This window comes from Megascapheus bottae, chromosome 21, assembly GCF_031878675.1.
Source record: "Megascapheus bottae isolate mThoBot1 chromosome 21, mThoBot2.hap1, whole genome shotgun sequence".
NCBI lineage: Eukaryota > Metazoa > Chordata > Mammalia > Rodentia > Geomyidae > Megascapheus > Megascapheus bottae.
In genome coordinates, this window is record NC_143529.1 from 39,543,133 (window position 1) to 39,561,223 (window position 18,091).

At 61.6% G+C, this 18,091-nt stretch overlaps 1 protein-coding gene across 1 annotated transcript in view; it reads left to right on the top strand.

Moving 5' to 3' along the window:
- The first annotated feature begins 1,645 nt into the window (after positions 1-1,645).
- Positions 1,646-18,091, top strand: part of Sned1 (sushi, nidogen and EGF like domains 1) — a 54,454-nt gene continuing 38,008 nt past the window's right edge. Inside the window, exons 1-4 of the mRNA XM_090354346.1 lie at positions 1,646-1,861; positions 13,608-13,895; positions 15,665-15,805; positions 16,357-16,519. Of these exons, the coding sequence (XP_090210472.1) occupies positions 1,646-1,861; positions 13,608-13,895; positions 15,665-15,805; positions 16,357-16,519 (808 nt within the window). The remainder of the gene's footprint in view (positions 1,862-13,607; positions 13,896-15,664; positions 15,806-16,356; positions 16,520-18,091) is intronic.

Here is an 18,091-nt window from a genome sequence, read left to right on the forward strand (position 1 = left end):
CCTCTCCACCACACCTGGAGAACTCCCTTCATTCTGTGCATCTACTGAGCACCACTGGGCAGCGTGCAGGGCTCTGGGACAACTCTAGCCTGAGACTTCAGGTAGATCCCAACCCAGCCGGAAACAGCCTTTACTAGAGTCCCCTGCACCAGGTGCCAAGGAGAAAGATGGCAGCATGCCCCAAAGTGCTGGCCATGGTGGGTCCTGAGGACAGAGCAGAAAGGAGTGTCTGGAGAAAAGACACGGAGGGTTGTGGGGCATTGCTGGGCCCCCTTGGGGCTGCCCGGCAAGAAGGAACCACACACACACACACACACACACACACACACACACACACACACACACACACAGGCACCTTTATCAGGGAGCTGTGCCCAAGGGTTGGTGCTGCTGGCTGCCCTTTCCACTTGGGAACTCCAGTAGCTAAGGAGCCAGGATTTCCCAGGCAGCCCCAGGCCGTGTGAAGAGGGTGGAAGACGCCAGGTTTTCATGGAAGATCCACAGTCGGCCCTCCAGATCCCCTGCAGAGCAGCTCTGTCCTGATCCCACCTGGCCTTTACAACGAGGAACAAGGGATCACATCACCGCAGTGCTGTGGCCGGGGGTCCCAAAGCCAGGAGGGTGGCCCCAGAGCTGCCCTCCATAGCCAGGACGGGACGGGACACTCCCCCCCCCCACGTCCCCACCCCGTCTGCTTACAAAGCGGGTGGCAGGAGGCAAGTCAGGGAACAGGCACCGGTCTTAAGGAGGCACCGACTCACCCTCCGGTCTGCTGGAACCACAGCGGCCCCACTCCTGGTCCTGACACCAAGGCTGGGGGGCTGGGACCGGGAGAGGGCTGAGGCCACTTGCACACGCCCCTGTGTGCCCCAGAAGCCCTGTGTGACAAGCAGAGAACTCCTCCACTGATGCTGAAAGCTCCTTCTTGCTCTGACTGGAGACATTGTAGGAAATAGAGGAGGCTGTTACCTGCTGCCTTTGGTTACATTTGGGGGCCCCATTCTAAGTGTGTGGTCAGGACCTGAGAGCAGATGGGATGGCGGAGCCTGAGGCCCCGAGGCTCCAGATGCTGCAGTGGCCCTAGAGGCGCAGAGGTGCCACCAGCTTGGGCCCCTGAAACAAAGCGGACGCCGGCTCGGCGCTGCAAGGCCAGCGAAGCTCGAGGTGAGCAATCCAGGGTGGCGGAGGTCTGGGATGGCGCCGGGCTGGGGACCGGGCAGCCAGGCCCAGCAGCGGCCCCGGCGCCCCCGGCTGGCCGTGGCGGCTCGCAGCGGGTCCGCGCCGCAGAGCCCCCCACGGGGCCGTGCAAGGCGAGGCCGTTCCCTGCGTGGACGCTCGCTGGAGCCGCTCGCGGCCGGGTGGAGGCGCCGCGGGCTCCTGCGAGGGCGGACGGCGGGGACCGGGCGGGGACCTCGGCGCGGGCCCCCTGCAGCCGGCTGGGCGGGCGGCGCGCCCTCCCGCGGGGCCTGGCGCTTTAAGATGCTAACTCGGCGGCCCCGCCCCGCCGGGAGGCCATTTAAGCCGGGGACCCGGGGGCTGGGCCGGCCGGCGCGGTCCCGTCCTCCCTGCGCTCCGCGGGCTCCGCGGGCCCCGAGACCCGGCCCCGGCCCAGCGCCCACCTGCCGAGCCGGCCGCGGACCCCGCCATGCGGCGGCGCGGCGCGGCCTGGGCGCCGCTGCTGGCCGCGGCCCTGGCGCTGGCGGCGCGCGGGGCGCGGGGCGCGGTGGCCCTCGCCGACTTCTACGCGTTCGGCCCGGAGCGCGGCGACGCCGTCACCCCGAAGCAGGACGACGGCGGCTCGGGGCTGCGGCCGCTCTCCGTGCCCTTCCCGTTCTTCGGCGCCGAGCACCTGGGACTCTACGTGAGTAGCCCGAGCGCGCGGGGGGCGCGGGGCGCGTGGGGGCCGCGGGGACCGCGGGGCGCGGGAGATGCGGGGCGTGGGGGCCGCGGGGCGCGGGGGGCGTGGGGGGCATGAGGGGCGCGGGGCGCGGGGGATGCGGGGCGCGGGGTTGCGGGGGCCGCGGGGACCGCGGGGCGCGGGAGGCGTGGGGGACATGGGGGGCGCGGGGCGCGCGGGGGGCGCGGGGCGTGGGGGACGTGGGGAGCGGGGGGCGCGGGGGCCGCGGGGCCCGGGGCGCGCGGGGGACGCGGGGAGCGGGGGCGCGGGGGCCGCGGGGCCCGGGGCGCGCGGGGAGCGGGGGGCGCGGGGCGCGCGGGGGCCGCGGGGCTCGGGGGGCGCGGGGGCCGCGGGCCCGGCCTCTGCCCGCCGCCCGCTCGCGCCTCCGCCAGCAACTTGACACCGCGGCGGCCAGAGGTGGAATGAGGACAGCGCCGGCTCCCTCCGGCGGCCAAGGCCGGACCGCCGCCCGCGGGGAGGCGCGGGGAGGGCGCGGAGGGCGCGGCGGGAGGCGCGGGGAGGGCGCAGGGCGGGCGCAGGCCGTGGAGGGAGGCGCGGGGAGGTGCGGAGAGGCGAGGGCACCGCGGTGGGACTCGCAGGGAGGGCAGCCGGGGGGCGGGCTGTGCCTGGACTTAGGCAGTGCCAGGGCCACGCGCCCTCCCTGGCGCCCCCGGAGACCTTGCCCGCGTTGGACCCTCGATTGACAAGCGAGGTGGCCCCTGGCACTGGTCGCGAGGACCTGGATCTGGGTGGGCGCCTGGCTGGGGAAGGTCTCAGCTTGCCCCGGGCCACTTCAGCTTTGCCCCCTGTTGCACGCAAGGCCTGGTGCCAGGAGGCTGAGACCCTGCCTGGGCATCTGGCTGCCCTGCTCCTCTGCAGACTGGTGTGTCGGGGTGGCCGCAGGGCGGCTTTGCCCTGGAGCTCTCTGAGCCCGTCTCCTGCTCCGGAGTCTGACCACGCAGGCTCAAGCCCTCCAAAAAGGCCTCCCACAGGGGGCCCCCGGGGGATGAAGTGTGGGGGAGGGGCCCCCGGGCACGAGGTGACCCCCGGGCACCGGAGCCCAGCCATCCCTGAGTCACCTGAGCCGCGGCTCTCTAGTTAGCTCAGCACCCCTCCCACCCACCGGGCTACCACCTCTGCCACACCCACCACCATCCCAGCCACCTTCAAGGCCAGTTCTACAGAGGCTTCACAGGAGCCCCTGCTCCCCTCCTCCCCGCGCTGCCCTTCCAGCTCTGCTCCCAGCGTCCCCACCTCGCGTGCTGACTCCTTCCAGCTGTGTTCTGCGGCCACCCTGCTGTGGGCCACCACAGCCACGCCACAGCTCACAGGGCCTGTTGCTCAGGCTGCTCTGTCATCCATCCCCAAGGACAGCACCTGGTGACAGTATGGAAGCTGCCTGTCTCTGTAGGTGCCACCCCACCCCTGAAAGTTTCTGGGCCAGGACTCAGGACTCTGGTGGAGGCTCAGAGTGCCCACCTGGAAGCATGCATGTAGCTCAGGCTCTGCCAGGTCTGTGCATCATGAGCATGAGGAAGCCATGCTGAGGCCTTCCTAACAGGCCCCTGTCAGAACCATCCTCCAGTGTCTGGGCCAGACTCTGCTTTCCCACTCTTGAGTCTGAGCTTAACAGCCTCTTCAAAATCATGGGAGACAGGGTTCCAAAGTGGAAAGCTGGGTTTCGTGAATGACGAGCCTGGCTGCTGGCAGCCCAGGCAGACCCAGGAGAACGTCCTCAACACGGGCGCTGTGTGGCACACGCCTCCCTCTGCCATGCAGCTCGCAGCACCTACCAAGGAAGCGGCCTGCCCACTGGCTCATGGGGAAAGGAAATGGATTCTCTGGGGAGCCGTGCCCAGATTCTCTTGTCTGAAATAGCCCTGGGGTCTCTATGGCCAGGGAAGGAGGCAGATCTGGGCAGGTTTGGGTCAAAGAGAAAGAAGGAAGGCATTGGTTTCAGAGTAAGGAGTTGCGGCCCTTGCACAGGCACAGAGCCCTCTTCCTCTCCTGTCTCTGCTCCGGCCCTCAGCCAGCTCCACCTACAAGTGCTAGCCAGTGAGGCACTGGGTCCACAGCTCCCCCACCCCAGTCCATGCCTTGGCCAGAGGAGCTTGTTGTATGAATGAGTGAAGGGAAGGGTGGATGCCTCAGCCTTACGCAGTGGCAGCGTACCACAGGGGTAATGAGACGTGCTTTATGTAAGACTGGTGGCTCCTAGAAAAGTACTGATTTGGTCCTAGCAGAAAAGCTCTGCCTCAAATAAGGGCCCCCGGCAAAGAAGGCAAAAGCCTCTTTCTTGCATCATAGTAATGTGCCTGGCAAATTGCAAGGCTCTGCAATTGTGGCATACGATTTGTGTCTTAGTGCCAAGGTTGGGAACCAGACAAGAACAGTACGGCTGGTGGTGTGGAATGCTGCTCACCACCCTGCCTGGGGAAGTCTTAATGCCAGACTCTGGGTGAAGTGGAAGGTGCCCTGTGGCCCGTGCCAGCTGTGGAGGTAGAGGTGGAGCGGGTCTCTCAGGGAGCTGTGGGCGGTGAGAAGGAGTCCTGGCTTCCCCCCGGGAGCTGCTGTCCCACCCAGGCAGTGTCTCGAGGGCCACACTGGGAGATGGTGCTCATTCAGCTCCAGGAGGCCCTTGGATAACACGTCACCTCTCAGCCTCTATTCCTGAACCGTCAGGGGAGCAGTGCCCAGGGCAGAGACAGAAGCCATTGGTCTCCTGTGGAACCTGAGCTGGTTGAGATGCACATATAGGCACAGCCCCCGGGGTTGTCTCCCCTCTCCCTGGAAGAGACGGTCCCGTGGCCCTGTGGAACCCTGTGCCTGGTGACATCCCCTAACCACTGTGCCTTGGAAATACTTTGCCCTCCTGGTTTTTGGGGAGCCATTGGGACCACTGCATGAAATGTAGAGTCCTCAGTGGAAACTGTGAAGGATGAGGGGTCTGAGAGAGCCGTGTCCTTGCAGAGTGTTCAGGCAGAAGGAGTAGTGACAGTCAAGTGACCTCAAACTCTTGCTGGCCAGCACCTCAGCTCACAAACCCCCAAGGCAAGAGGGCGCCACAGCACCTCCTCAGGCTGGGCCGGCCTGTGAGTCTTGAGAGCGTGGTCTGGACTCTGCTTCTCCACCTCTGGCGTCTTTCATTAGCAGAAAGCCTGTGACCTTGGCCTAGCCATTTCTGTGAGCCTTGGTTTCTCCATCGGTGAAGAGTGGACACTGATCTCTCCCCGGTCTGCCTCAAGAGTTACCTGCACTGAGGCCTCCATTCCAGCAGGCCACCCTTGTCAGGGAAGATCTCCCAGATGACCAGCAGCTGGTTATGGTACCGAGACACGACGGGCTTGGTGAGGCCACAGTGGAAGGTTCTGCCTGGACCACGTCCCGTGCTGGGTAGCTCTGACCCCACCCCGGGTGTCTACGCGTCCTCTTGGGGCCAGGGACTGGAGAGGGCATGGGAGTGGGGGTGAGTGTATCATGCACAGCGGCAGCCATCGGAAGCCATGGCTTCTTGTGCTGCCTTCCACACAATCTTCAGCAAAGCCCTTGCTGGAAGGGCAAAATGAATGTGGAAGTGCGTTATTGTTGTTGAGCTGTCCAAACCATCTGTCTTCTTTTTGGTTAGTGTGCTTATACCATTTACATTGAGTGTGATTATTGATATGGTTGAGTTTTAATTTACTGCCTTCCAATTTACATCTGTTTGGTATAGTTATTTATTTTCCTCTTTCTTTGTGTTGGGCATGGAGCTTGAACTCTGGGCCTGGACGCTGTCCCTGAGCTCTTCAGCTCAAGGCTACTCCACTACCCCTGGAGCCACAGCCCCACTTCTGGTTTTCTGGTAGTTAATTGGAGATGAGAGTCTCACGGACTTTAGTGCCTGGGTTGGCTTTGAACCTCAGTCCTCAGGTCTCATCCTCCTGAGTAGCTAGGATTTCAGATGTGAGCCACCACACCCAACTCTCCGTATTTATTTCTGTGGAGATTTAAAAAAAAAATTGTGTTACCTCTACTATTGGCTCCTTCGTATACTTACTTTCTTCCTCCTCCTCCTCCTCCTCTTCTTCTTCTCCTCTTCTTCTTTTCTTCTTCTCTTCTTCTTTTCTTCTTCTTTCCTTCTCCTTCTCCTTCTCCTTCTTCTTCTTCTTCCGGCTATAGAGCTTAAACTCTGGGCCTGGGCACTGTCCCTGAGCTCTTCAACTCAAGGCTAGTGCTCTACCACTTGAGCTATAGTTTCACCCTTCTGGTTTTTGGATGATTAATTAGAGATAAGAGTCTCCAAAGCCAGGGCTGGCTTTGAACCACGATCCTCAGACCTCAGCCTCCTGAGTAGCCAGGATGACGTGACATGCATGAGCCACTGGTGTCGCCTTGTCTCCATTTTTGTAAAGATGCCGCTCCGTCACCTCTGAATGTGCATAGTTCCTAATGAGAAGTCTGTGGTATTGTCATCTTTGGTCCCTTGTCTGTAATGTGAGTTTGTAAATCTGAGTGCTTTTGCAATTTTCTCCCCCCCTGCCCTCCCCCCTGCCAATTTTGTTCTTAGGTACATCTCATTATTCATACATAACACACACACACATTGAATCTACTTGAGTTCATTGGCTTATTGGTTGTGGTTGCATAGTTTATGTGAAATTTATAAAAATTTTTCAAATATCTTTTCTTCTTCTCTTTGTCTCTCTCATTGGAAGGCTCAGATTATATGGGCATTGGGCCGCTTTGGGTTAGATTGGAATTGCACATGATTTTAAGCTTATAGTACTACGGCAGGTGGATTTAGACGTGGGTGTGTGTGTATGTGTCCACACACGCTATCGTGTCCACGACTGGCCACGCATACAGCTGACGTCACAATGGAGCTGAAAGCTCCCCGTCCCCTGGGAAGCTAAAGCTGCCAGAGCTCTTAGCATGAGCGGCAGAAACCTCTGTGCTGCTGGGCGTGGAGTGCAGCACACTTGATGGCTTCTGTACCTGCTGGCTGTGCTTTAGTTACTGTGTTACATCTACTCTGCCTAAAAGCAGTTGCTGCTTTCGTGGTTGTGCTCCTGCATTCCTGTTCTCTTGTGTGGAGGGGGTGTGCACGCCACTGTGTCACCCACAATGCAGCTCCCAGGACGTGTCTCTGCCAGGGAGCAATGCCTGACTGGTTCTGAGCTCTGTCCTGACACAGCAGCTCCTGGGCTCTCAGCACTGGTCTCCACCGACAGGGCGCCCTGGGGAATCTCCTGGTGCTTCCAGGCCTGTTGTGTGGGAGAAAGTGAAGAGGAACTGGGCAGAGGGCGTGGGGGTCCCCGGAGAACGCAGGCCGGAGGTCCACCCGCCGCTGAAGTAAGGAAGGGTGGTGACGGGCTGTTTCCCATCAATGAGGGCAGCCTGGGCGTGTGCGTATGTCAACAGGTGACAACGACGCGAGATGCGGGGCTCGGCGGGGAGGTGATGTCCCGGGCTGTCCTGGGCTAGCGTCCTGACTCTGGTCTGGGGTCCCGAATGCTTGCGCTAGAGGACGTCTTCCGTCCTGGGAAGCACGGTGAACCATTCAGGGGCGGTGGGCCTTCGTGGCTGTGCCTTATTCTTGAGCAGCCCAGAGCATGTGTTGCCGTTCCTGGAGTGGGGCGGAGAGACGGCGCGCGTGGCTGGACTGAAGCATGTGCGGGAATTCCTGCGGCCCCTTGGCTGTCTTCCCACGAAGCTCAGCAGTACATCAGCACAGACACCTGGGAGGCCTAGTGAGTGCCCAGTGCCAGCCGCTGCCCGGCTCAGCCCCAGCGGCCCCGCCTCTCAGCCAACGAGAGGCCACATCTCCTCAAGTGGGGAACCCAGCAGCTCGTCCTCCTGTGCCTCCTGACAGCTCACACACCGCGCCCGCATGCAGCACCGAATGACCTCTCCTCTTCTGACAGGCGTCCGGCATGGTACACCCAGAGGAGGTTCTGGCAGTACCCCAGGATTCCTGGGGGTGTGGCTGGAATGCCAGCACAGGGGGCTCACTCTGAGCCTGTGTTCAAGGCCCCACGTGACGCCATGACTCCTGAGAAGGCCTACTTGCCTGTTCTCCTCGTGTGCAGAGCCTGGCCCAGGGACACAGCGGGGATCTCTGCCCTGGCAGTAGGTGGGCCCACCAGCGCTGCCCTCCTCCTCTTCTGCAGCAGCCCAGGCTCACGGCTTTACACTTCAAAGCAGGGAGGCCAGGCCATTCGCTTGGCCAGCCGACTCTCAGGAATGAATGGTACCCTGCTATGTACAGCCAGGCCCCACTCTGTTCCCTGAGACCGGCACACAGGTCTCCAGACTGGATCTCCTTCGAGCTCTGTGGGCTAGTCTGGGCCGTGGGGAGCCCTGCACCTCCACATGTGAGCTCTGTGGGGTAGTCTGGGCCGTGGGGAGCCCTGCACCTCCACATGTGAGCTCTGTGGGGTAGTCTGGGCCGTGGGGAGCCCTGCACCTCCACATGTGAGCTCTGTGGGCTAGTCTGGGCCGTGGGGAGCCCTGCACCTCCACATGTGAGCTCTGTGGGCTAGTCTGGGCCGTGGGGAGCCCTGCACCTCCACATGTGAGCTCTGTGGGGTAGTCTGGGCCGTGGGGAGCCCTGCACCTCCACATGTGAGCTCTGTGGGGTAGTCTGGGCCGTGGGGAGCCCTGCACCTCCACATGTGAGCTCTGTGGGGTAGTCTGGGCCGTGGGGAGCCCTGCACCTTCACATGTGAGCTCTGTGGGGTAGTCTGGGCCGTGGGGAGCCCTGCACCTCCACATGTGAGCTCTGTGGGGTAGTCTGGGCCGTGGGGAGCCCTGCACCTCCACATGTGAGCTCTGTGGGGTAGTCTGGGCCGTGGGGAGCCCTGCACCTCCACATGTGAACAGGTGCTTTCTGTCACAGAGGGCAGGGAAGCAGTGGGGAGCTCTGTTGGCCCAGGGGTTGGGCCTAGAGTAGGGTTCCAGAGAACAGACAGACCGCGGTTCCGGGAGTCCAGCCATGAGGCTCGGTTGGGTGAGTGTGGATAGCAGGAAGACTCGGGGTCGCCCTGGAGATTTCACCTCTGGGTGTGTGGCTAGAGGCTCAGGGTGACTGAGCTGCGGCCAGGCTCGGGGCCCAGGTCTGGAGCGTGGCCAGGAGGCAGGGCACAGAGGAGGCCTGAGCGCCCGGGCAGATGAGGCTGCTGCTGAAGGCTGCACGTGTGCCCTAGGGGCTGGGCCGAAGCTGGGTGTGGGACTTGAGGGCTGCCCGGTCAGGTGCCCAGGTGAGCTGGGACCCACCTCGAGGACAGGACACGATGGGGAGCCCAGCTCAGGGCAGCGCAGGAGGCTGGAGCAGGCATTCCAGCAGAAGCCAGCATTCTGTAGCTGGCCCCCCGCCCTCCCTCTCCTCCCCTTCCCCACCCGCCTTCTCTGGGCAGAGTGTGCTCCGAGGTCCCCTCCTCCAGCCTCCCTCTGGCTGTCCCTGGCAGCCACCCCTCGGCTCACAGTGGCACTGGAACTCTCTGCTGGTGACTCATGAAGCTTCCTCAACCCCGGCCCTGCAGCCAGTGCCCTCAGAGCCAGCCAGCACCTTCCAGGCCCACCCTGCAGCCCTGCCTTCCTGCAGCCAGGGACGCCAGCCCCACGTGGGCCCGCGGGCCGATCCTAAGTGCCCGGAAAGCTGCCAGGAAGTAGACTTGCCTACATTTTTCAACACAAGCGTATTAAATGCCTTTGGATCTTTGGTGTTGGATTTTTTGGCAGGTAAATCCGAGCAGCACCTGGTCTGGTGTGCGTGAGCTGGGTCTCTCCCGAGACATGCAGCCCAGGCCCCTCTGGCCCTTTGCTTTGCCCGGAGCAGCCGCTCTTTGGCTCATGGTCAGTGGACCAGGCACAGGTCACAGCGCATGCTTGGCCTCCCAGAGGCTCCCAGGTCCTTCCCGCTCCTTCCTGGCTTCATCCAGGTTGGAAATACCAGCAGTGTGGCCTCTGGGCGGAAGAGAACAGGGCACCCTGCAGCTCCACCCGCCCAGGGCTAACCTCCGCCTCCTCTACCTCCCTCCTGCCGCCCTGGGGTTCAGAGACCTCCCCACGGAGGCCAGGGAAACTGGCCCCAAATCCCTTCCTCTCCCATGAGTCCTGGCCTGCTCAGAGCAGAGCCAGCACCCTGCAGGGCAAGGCCCTGGGCGGTCAGCTGGCAGCGCCTGCGGCCTGGAGGGAGGGGACACCTGGGGCCTTGTACCCACAGCCTGGCTTCATCCACTGCAAACAGCCTGGGAGGCCCTCGCAGGGTCATGGAAGCCTCCGTGGTCTGTCACGCCCTACATACACTGTCAGCCACAGGGAAGCTTTGTTTTCCTCAGGACAGGTGCTCTGCTGGGGGACGGGGAGGCCCTAAGGCCCTGGGGTTTCCCTCTTCCGCTTGAGTCGGCTTTGTGTCTGGTTGTCTTGGAAATGGAGTCTTGGGAACTTTTCTGCCTATGCTAACGTTCAACTAGGATCATCCAAACCTCAGTCTCCTGGGCAGGAAGGCGTGTAGAGAGGAGACACCAGTACCCAGTGTAGACAGGAGACACCAGTACCCAGTGTAGACAGGACAGGAGACACCAGTACCCAGTGTAGACAGGAGACACCAGTACCCAGTGTAGACAGGACAGGAGACACCAGTACCCAGTGTAGACAGGAGACACCAGTACCCAGTATAGACAGGAGACACCAGTACCCAGTGTAGACAGGAGACACCAGTACCCAGTGTAGACAGGAGACACCAGTACCCAGTGTAGACAGGAGACACCAGTACCCAGTGTAGACAGGAGACACCAGTACCAGTAGTCTAGCCGTTTTGCAGGCAGGTTCTCCTTGCCTGTCCAGGCTCAGGCCTGAGCCTGAATCTGTGTTAGGCGTGCTGTGTCATTTGAGCTTCGGTGCCTGGGCTGTCTTCAGACCATGATCTCTCCGGGCGAGTCCACCAGCACCTTCCATGAAACTCGAGGCCTCGCAGGCTTGCGTTTGGCATCCTACTATCTGAAGTTTGCCTGTTTGTCCTCATTCTGTTCCTGGCACCTAACCTCCTGTGTACCCAGTTACCCCTGTCCTGGATTCTGTACATGAAGCGGAACACCTTTGTGGGAGAGGCCCTGCTCCTCTGCAGGGTGCCCTTCTCCTCCTCTTCCTCCTCCTGGTCCTCCTCTTCCTCCTCCTGCTCCTCCTCCTCCTCCTCCTCCTGCTCCTGGTCCTCCTCCTCCTCCTCCTCCTGCTCCTGGTCCTCCTCCTCCTCCTCCTCCTGCTCCTGGTCCTCCTCCTCCTCCTCCTCCTGCTCCTGGTCTTCCTCCTCCTCCTCCTGCTCCTGGACCTCCTCCTCCTCCTCCTCCTCCACAGGGTGCCCTCCTCCTCTTCTTCCTGGGCGTCCGTGTGCCCGGTCCTCTGGAGAAGCCTGCACCAGTCCAGGCTTCTGGCTTCACTGAGGGGAGTCCTCAGGGCCCAGGCGTGGTGTGCAGCTGGCAGCTCCTTCACTCGCTAGCCCTGAGCTTGGCCTTGCTCTCCCTGTCGCCAAGACATACCAAAGCTGCAGTGGTGCTAGGAAAGCGCAGCTCAGGGGAAGCCGGGCCTCTCCTGGCCCAGGTGTTGAGGTTTGAAGGTGTGGTGTCCTGGCCTGCCTGCTCACCCCTGCTCTTAAGGAGAGGGGTGATTGTCCATCTTTCCTGGAGAGCCCAGTTTCCCAGCATGTCCTCCTCAGGGGGTCCACAGGGCCTTTCTCTCTCCTTACTTTTTTTTTTTTAAAGATTTATTTTATTTATTTTTTTTTTCCAGTCCTGGGCTTGAGCTCAGGGCCTGAGCACTGTCCTTGGACTTTCTCAAGGCTAGAGCTCTACCACTTGAGCCTCAGCACCACTTCCGGCTTTTTTCTATGTATGCAGTACCGAGGAATTGAACCCGGGTCTTCGTGCATGCTAGGCAAGCCCTCTACCACTAGGCCAAACTCTCGGCCCTCCTTACTTTTTTTCTTTCCTTTTTTTTTTTTTCTGTCAGTCATGGGACTCGAACTCTACACTTGGGCGATGTCCCTGAGCTCTTCAGCTCAAGGCTACCACCCTAACCCTTGAGCCACAGCACCACTTCCGGTTTTCTAGTGGTTAATTGGAGATGGACTTTAGTGCCCGGGCTGGCTTTGAACCTCGATCCTCAGATCTCCCCCTCCTGAGTAGCTAGGACTGCAGGTGTGAGCCTCTGCGCCCAGCGTCCTTCTCTTCATTTTTTGTCACACACATGTGCAATGTGAGTGAGGGGCAGTCCACGTGGGGGTGTGGTGTCTCTTGAATACTGATTTAGGTGGCATCAGAGGTAGGGGTGGGATGTGCGGCCCTGAGGTTTTGTGGGAGACCCCGCGCGGACTTCCCTGGTGTGCAGCGGTTTACGTTCCAGCCTGCTGTCTGTGGGCTTCTCTTCACCAGCATTCGTGGCTTGTTCTCTGATGGTTCCACTGCCTGGCAGGAGGTGGCATCTTAGTGGGCTTTGATTCACATTTCCTTTATGGCCAAGGACACTGAGAACTGCGTGCAGTTCGATGATTTCTTCTTTTGTTGTTTGGGACTGGGTGTTTTCCTCCCCGCACTGGAGCTTGAATTCAGGACGTGGGCTGAGTGAGGCAGACCTCAGCCATTTATGCTTTAGTTGTAAGTTAGACCAGACCTTGAATGTGTGCCTGCGGACGGCCTGGGACCACCCAGCTCTGTGGAGCTGGATTTCGGCACAGTACCCATCTCACCACTTGGTTCAGATGAGCTCTTGCTCACTTTCTGTTCCTTCCCGGGGCCTGCTGATGCCATGGGCTCGGTGACGAGCTCATCACCTCCTAGCCCCCCCTCCCGACCCGGCCTGGAGAGTTTGCCACTGCATCACCTCCCAGCCGCCCGCCCCCTTCACACCCTCTGCTTGGAGGCAGAGTTAAACTCAAACTTGTCAGCCATGCATGGCAGCTAGGAGTGGCTGAGTCTCACAGGTCAGGAAACCAGAGCAGAGGGGTGGACCTGAGTCAGGTCCAAACCAGGTGGGTCTGGACGCAAACCCCGTGCTCTGCCTCTTCTAGTCCAGGCCCCTGGCCCCCCCCCCCCCCCCCGGCCTCACCCTCTTGGGTCTGGCTCGGCACCGGGCCTCGGCCCGGACTCTTCCCCTCCTGAGGCGCCTGGTTGGAGGCCCGGTTGGTGCCCTGTCAGTGCCAGGCCCTGGACACACAGCCTGACCAGAGGGCGTGGGCAGGCCTGCGTGGCACTGGTGACATAGGGGCGTCCTCTGCCCTGGGGACTGCTTAGGTGGCCTCTCTCTCGAGGACACCTGGTGGGGACAGCTGGGGAGTCCCCTCTTTCTTCCATGGTACGTCTTGCTCATTAGATCTCGTACTGTGGGTGGTTATTCGGTGTTGTACAGAGGAGTCTGTTTGGAGCCCTGTCATCTCTTCCCTTGCTTTCCCATCTCCTCCTCCTGGCCCCGTCCACAGGGGCATGGCTCATTTTCTACATGGTGAATGCTGAATGCCATGTCCCTCCCTCCCTCCCTCCCTCCCTGCCTCCCTCCCTCCCTCCCTCCCTCCCTCCATTTCTGGGCCCTTTTGCCCTGTCCAAAAGAAAACTACACAAAAACAAAAGCACCACCACCACCACCAAGGCAAGTGCTTCCATTTCGGGGATTCGTTTAAGTCAGTAGCATTTGGGGTCCCGCTGGTTTTCTGCCTACAGCATCCCCCTTCTTTCTGCCGCAGGTGAACAATAACGGGGTCGTCTCCTTCGTGAGGGAGGTCTCCCAGTTCACCCCCGTGGCCTTCCCCATTGCACGGGACCGCTGCGTGGTGGCAGCCTTCTGGGCAGATGTGGACAACAGGCGTGCAGGGGATATCTACTACCGAGAGGCCACAGACCCCGCCACGCTGCACAGGGCTACACAAGACATCAGACGCTACTTCCCTGAACTTCCAGACTTCTCTGCCACCTGGGTGTTTGTTGCCACATGGTATCGAGTGACCTTTTTTGGAGGCAGTGCTTCTTCCCCGGTAAGTCACGGCATCCATGCCGGGGGCGGGGGGGGCATCTGGCCAGGGCCTCCACCGAGGCCGGTCGGGTTCAGGCACCGATGGACGGAGCCTCGCTGTCCTCGAGTCCTGAAAACCCGAGTAAAGATGGCACCTGTCCACTCTGGCTGAGTGCCACTCAGTGAGTGCCTGCGACAGCCAGGCCCTGCTGGAAATGACCCCCACCCACCCCTGGAAAGGGTCCTGAGGTGTGTCGGTGGCCTCTTGTGGGTGGTGGGCAGAGGGGGACCGGCCTGGACGAAGCACCATGAGTCCAGCTGATGGATGCACAGTGGCAGGGATACACTCGGCCATGTCACAGGCTGGTGGCACTGCTAGGAGCAGGTTCTGTAGCACAAAGGCCGGCGAATCTCCTGCCTTGCTCCTCAGAGCTCTGCAGCCCAGCCCCTCCCCAACCTTCCACGGCCCCTCCACGGCCCCTTCCCGGCCTCCAAGGTGCCTGGGATGGGCTCTGTGGGGCCCCGGCTGCTCCTCCCACAGTCCTGCGCACATCTCCAGAGAAGCTGCCTTCTCGGGGGCTAGAAAGTGGACACCCCTGGCCGAGCTGGGCACCCTGCCTGTCTCCTCCTTCTACACCGAGCAGGCAGAACAAGCAATGTCGTCCCTTCTTTTAACCTGCGTCGTGCACATCCTTCATTTCCAGAGATGCTGGAGATTTTCCTGGTGTCAGCGGGTGGTGGGTTGCATTCTGCTCTGATGTGTCTGTTCATACCATGGCTGTTTTTCTGGACTGCTTCTGGTCCCATTGATCTGTAGAAGTTTCTGCTGCCATCAAAGGTGTGACCGGCGTCTCTGCCATGGGTTACAAACACAGTTCCCGTTTGCTGTTTTATATCCAGTTTGACCATACGGCACTCATTTCAATTCACAAGGTTTTTTTTTTATACTCAAATGCATTATTCTCCCTTTGCTGTGAACAGAAGAGCTCAGGGTCAGCACCCAGGCCCAGAGTTCAAGCCCATGAATGACCCAAACAGGCAAACGGCCCAGGCAGATAAACCTGAGAAACCCTTTATCCCTCGTGAGCCGTCAGAAAGCCACCAGTGGAGCTACGGCTTATGTGGTCCAGTACCAGCCTTGAGCAGAAAAGGCAAACAAAAGCAAAAGACCCTGAGTTCAAGCCCCAATACTGGCAGAGGGAAGGGAGTGAACGGAGGGGTAGGAGGAGGTGGAGGGGCAAAGGGACTGAGGGAGGAAACGATTTCCTTGGTTCCCCTTTAACGACTTTGTCTCCATATTCTTTTTACCTTTTTGCTGGTTTTACACAGGAGACTAAGGATTTGGCTAAGTGAGCCCAACCTCCTGTGCCCCACAGCCTCTACAGAAGCCTGAGCCCCCTGGAGGGTGGGGCAGGGGTGGGACCTGGGGTCCTGAGAGCCTCCCCAGTGAGCTCCACTCCACACAGACACAGTGAGGACCTGGGGTCCTGATAGCCTCCCCCAGTGAGCTCCACTCCACAGACACAGTGGGGACCTGGGGTCCTGATAGCCTCCCCCAGTGAGCTCCACTCCACAGACACAGTGGGGACCTGGGGTCCTGATAGCCTCCCCCAGTGAGCTCCACACAGACACAGTGGGGACCTGGGGTCCTGAGAGCCTCCCCAGTGAGTTCCGCTCCCCGCTGTGGGCTGTACTCCTGAGTGCAGAGGCGGACAGGGCCTTGAGCTGGGTGTGCGGTGGGGCGGCTCAGCGCCCAGCCGGGCCGGGCTCAGCAGCCCCTCTCCCTGACAGGTCAACACGTTCCAGGCCGTGCTGGTCACGGATGGCAAGCTCTCCTTCACCATCTTCAACTATGAGTCCATCTCCTGGACCACCGGAACCCACGCCAGCAGCGGGGGGGACGCCGCCGGCCTGGGGGGCGTGGCAGCCCAGGTAGGCCAGCGCAGGGTCCCCTGCTCCCCACTGCCAGGAGTGTTGTGAGCTGAAGAGGTCTGCAGGGCTACCTCAGGCACACACACACACACATGCATGCACACACACATGCACACATACACGCACACACACGCACATGCACACATGCACGCATGCATGCACACACACACACACGCATGCACACATACACACACTCCCAGGCCGGGCAGGGCCAGTGTGAAGTGTCATTGGGGCCTGGCACTGGCACTGAGCCCCCTCAAGCCCAAAGCCAGCCAGGGCGGCACTCTGCCCAGCTTGAAGGCTTGACTGCCTTGCTTCACTGCAAAAGGGAAGCTCCCGCCCGCCCCCATCCGTGCCCTTCCCTGGCGTGGCATTTCCCGCCCCGTGCCTGACTGGAGGGACTGCTGGTGGTGGTAAGGACCTGATGCAGACACCCTACCGTGTGCAGAGCTCCAGGACAAGGCTGTTCCCCTCCCCCTTCGCCCTTGGCTGCGGCGGGGAGGGGTGCAGGCCTGCGGGAGACCCGTCCCCACCGCCCATCCCACCCCCAGGCAGGCTTCAATGCCGGTGACGGGCAGCGCTACTTCAACATCCCCGGCTCCCGCACAGCAGACATGGCCGAGGTGGAGGGCACCACCAACGTGGGCATGCCCGGGCGCTGGGCGTTCCGAATCGATGATGCCCAGGTGCGCGTGGGGGGCTGCGGCCATACAAGTAAGAGGACCGACCTCGAGGCTTGGGCAGGGGGGAACGGGTTGGGGGACAGGGAGCTCAGGGCCCCAGGAGGAGCGGCATGGCATCCCCCTCCCCCCCTGCAGCCTTCCGTGTTCCCGGGATCCTGCCCCGCCAGGCTGCCGGGCCCATCCCGGGACTGCGGAGAGCAGGCAGCCGGGGACTGGGGAGACGGGGACCCCACACACCTGGGCCTCGCGGGATGCAAGGTCTTGGTGCTCCCCCAGACCCCCACTCACCACAAGCCCTGCCAAGCCCTGGACCCGAAAGGGCCACACTCAACCACGGGGCCCCCAGCAGAGTGCTTCCTGCAGGAGCTTAGTCCTTCAGAGCACGCCCAGAACAGATCTGTGGGGGCCCAGGGCCATGGGAGGGTGAGGTGAGGCGAAGCGGAGGAGAGGGAGAGGCAGACAGTGGGGATGGGTGGGAAGGGAGCGGAGGGAGAGGTGGGCAGTGGGGGTGGGTGGGAAGGGAGGGGAGGGAGAGGCGGGCAGTGGGGGTGGGTGGGAAGGGAGGGGAGGGAGAGGCGGGCAGTGGGGGTGGGTGGGAAGGGAGGGGAGGGAGAGGCGGGCAGTGGAGCCCACACCACGGGGGCGCTGGGGGAGAGGGCAGCCTGGGCCACGGGGGTGTGGAGATTCCGCAGAGCGTTTCTGACCAAGCTGGAGAGAAACTTGGAGTGGGACTCAGGTTCCCAGGTTGGCCCCAGCCTGAGGCACTTGACTTCCAAGCCCTGGTGCATCCCAGGCCGCGGGCCTCAGGCAGCTCTAGACCTGGGCTTGCACGGTGGTAGTGGAGGGCCAGGACACCACTTGCCGGCCAGGCTTGCTTTGGGGTGGCAAGGTGAAATCAGTGACCTGGCCGGTGGCCAAGCGCACAGGTGGCTTTGAGAAGCAAGGTGCAGGGTGCCAAGGCCGTGGTTCTGGGTGGAGCTGCATGCCGTGAGCCAGCAAAGCCAACTCCTGAGGGCTCAGCCGGCCTCTGGGCCCGATCCAATGCCGGGGGCAGGCCAGGCAAGGCTGGGCCTCCCCAACAGCCTGCCAGGACCGATGCAGCTCTAGGGGTGCTTTAAGTGACCCCAAAGGCAGGGAGGGTGGACGGGAGCCCGCCAGACAGCATGCTGTGTCTGGAGGCTTCTGCAGGGAGCCAGGCCCCTCGCCGGGTGGCCACCCCACGGGAAGAGCACACGGGGCGGGGGTCTCTGTTCCAAGAGATGCCACAACCTCGAGATGAGGCATGGCTGGGCCCTCTCCGTATCAGGCAGGCCAGGCATGGGAGCCAAATCCAATCCACCCCGGTCCTCTGCTCCTTTGTGCGCATGTCACAGCCTCGGGTCGGCGATGGTGGTGTGATGGCTGAGCTGAGCTGTCTGTTGGTGGGGCTGCATGCAGGAGCTGCTAAAGCGCTCCAGGATCCCAGGAGAGCTTTCCTGGCTGGCAGGCTGTCCCGGGACAAACGCTGGCTTTCATACCTGAGCACCAGCCTCTGGGTTTACACTGGAGGAAGCCCAGAGGGGTGGCTGAGAAGGCGGAGGCAGCTAGAAATACCTGAGGTTGA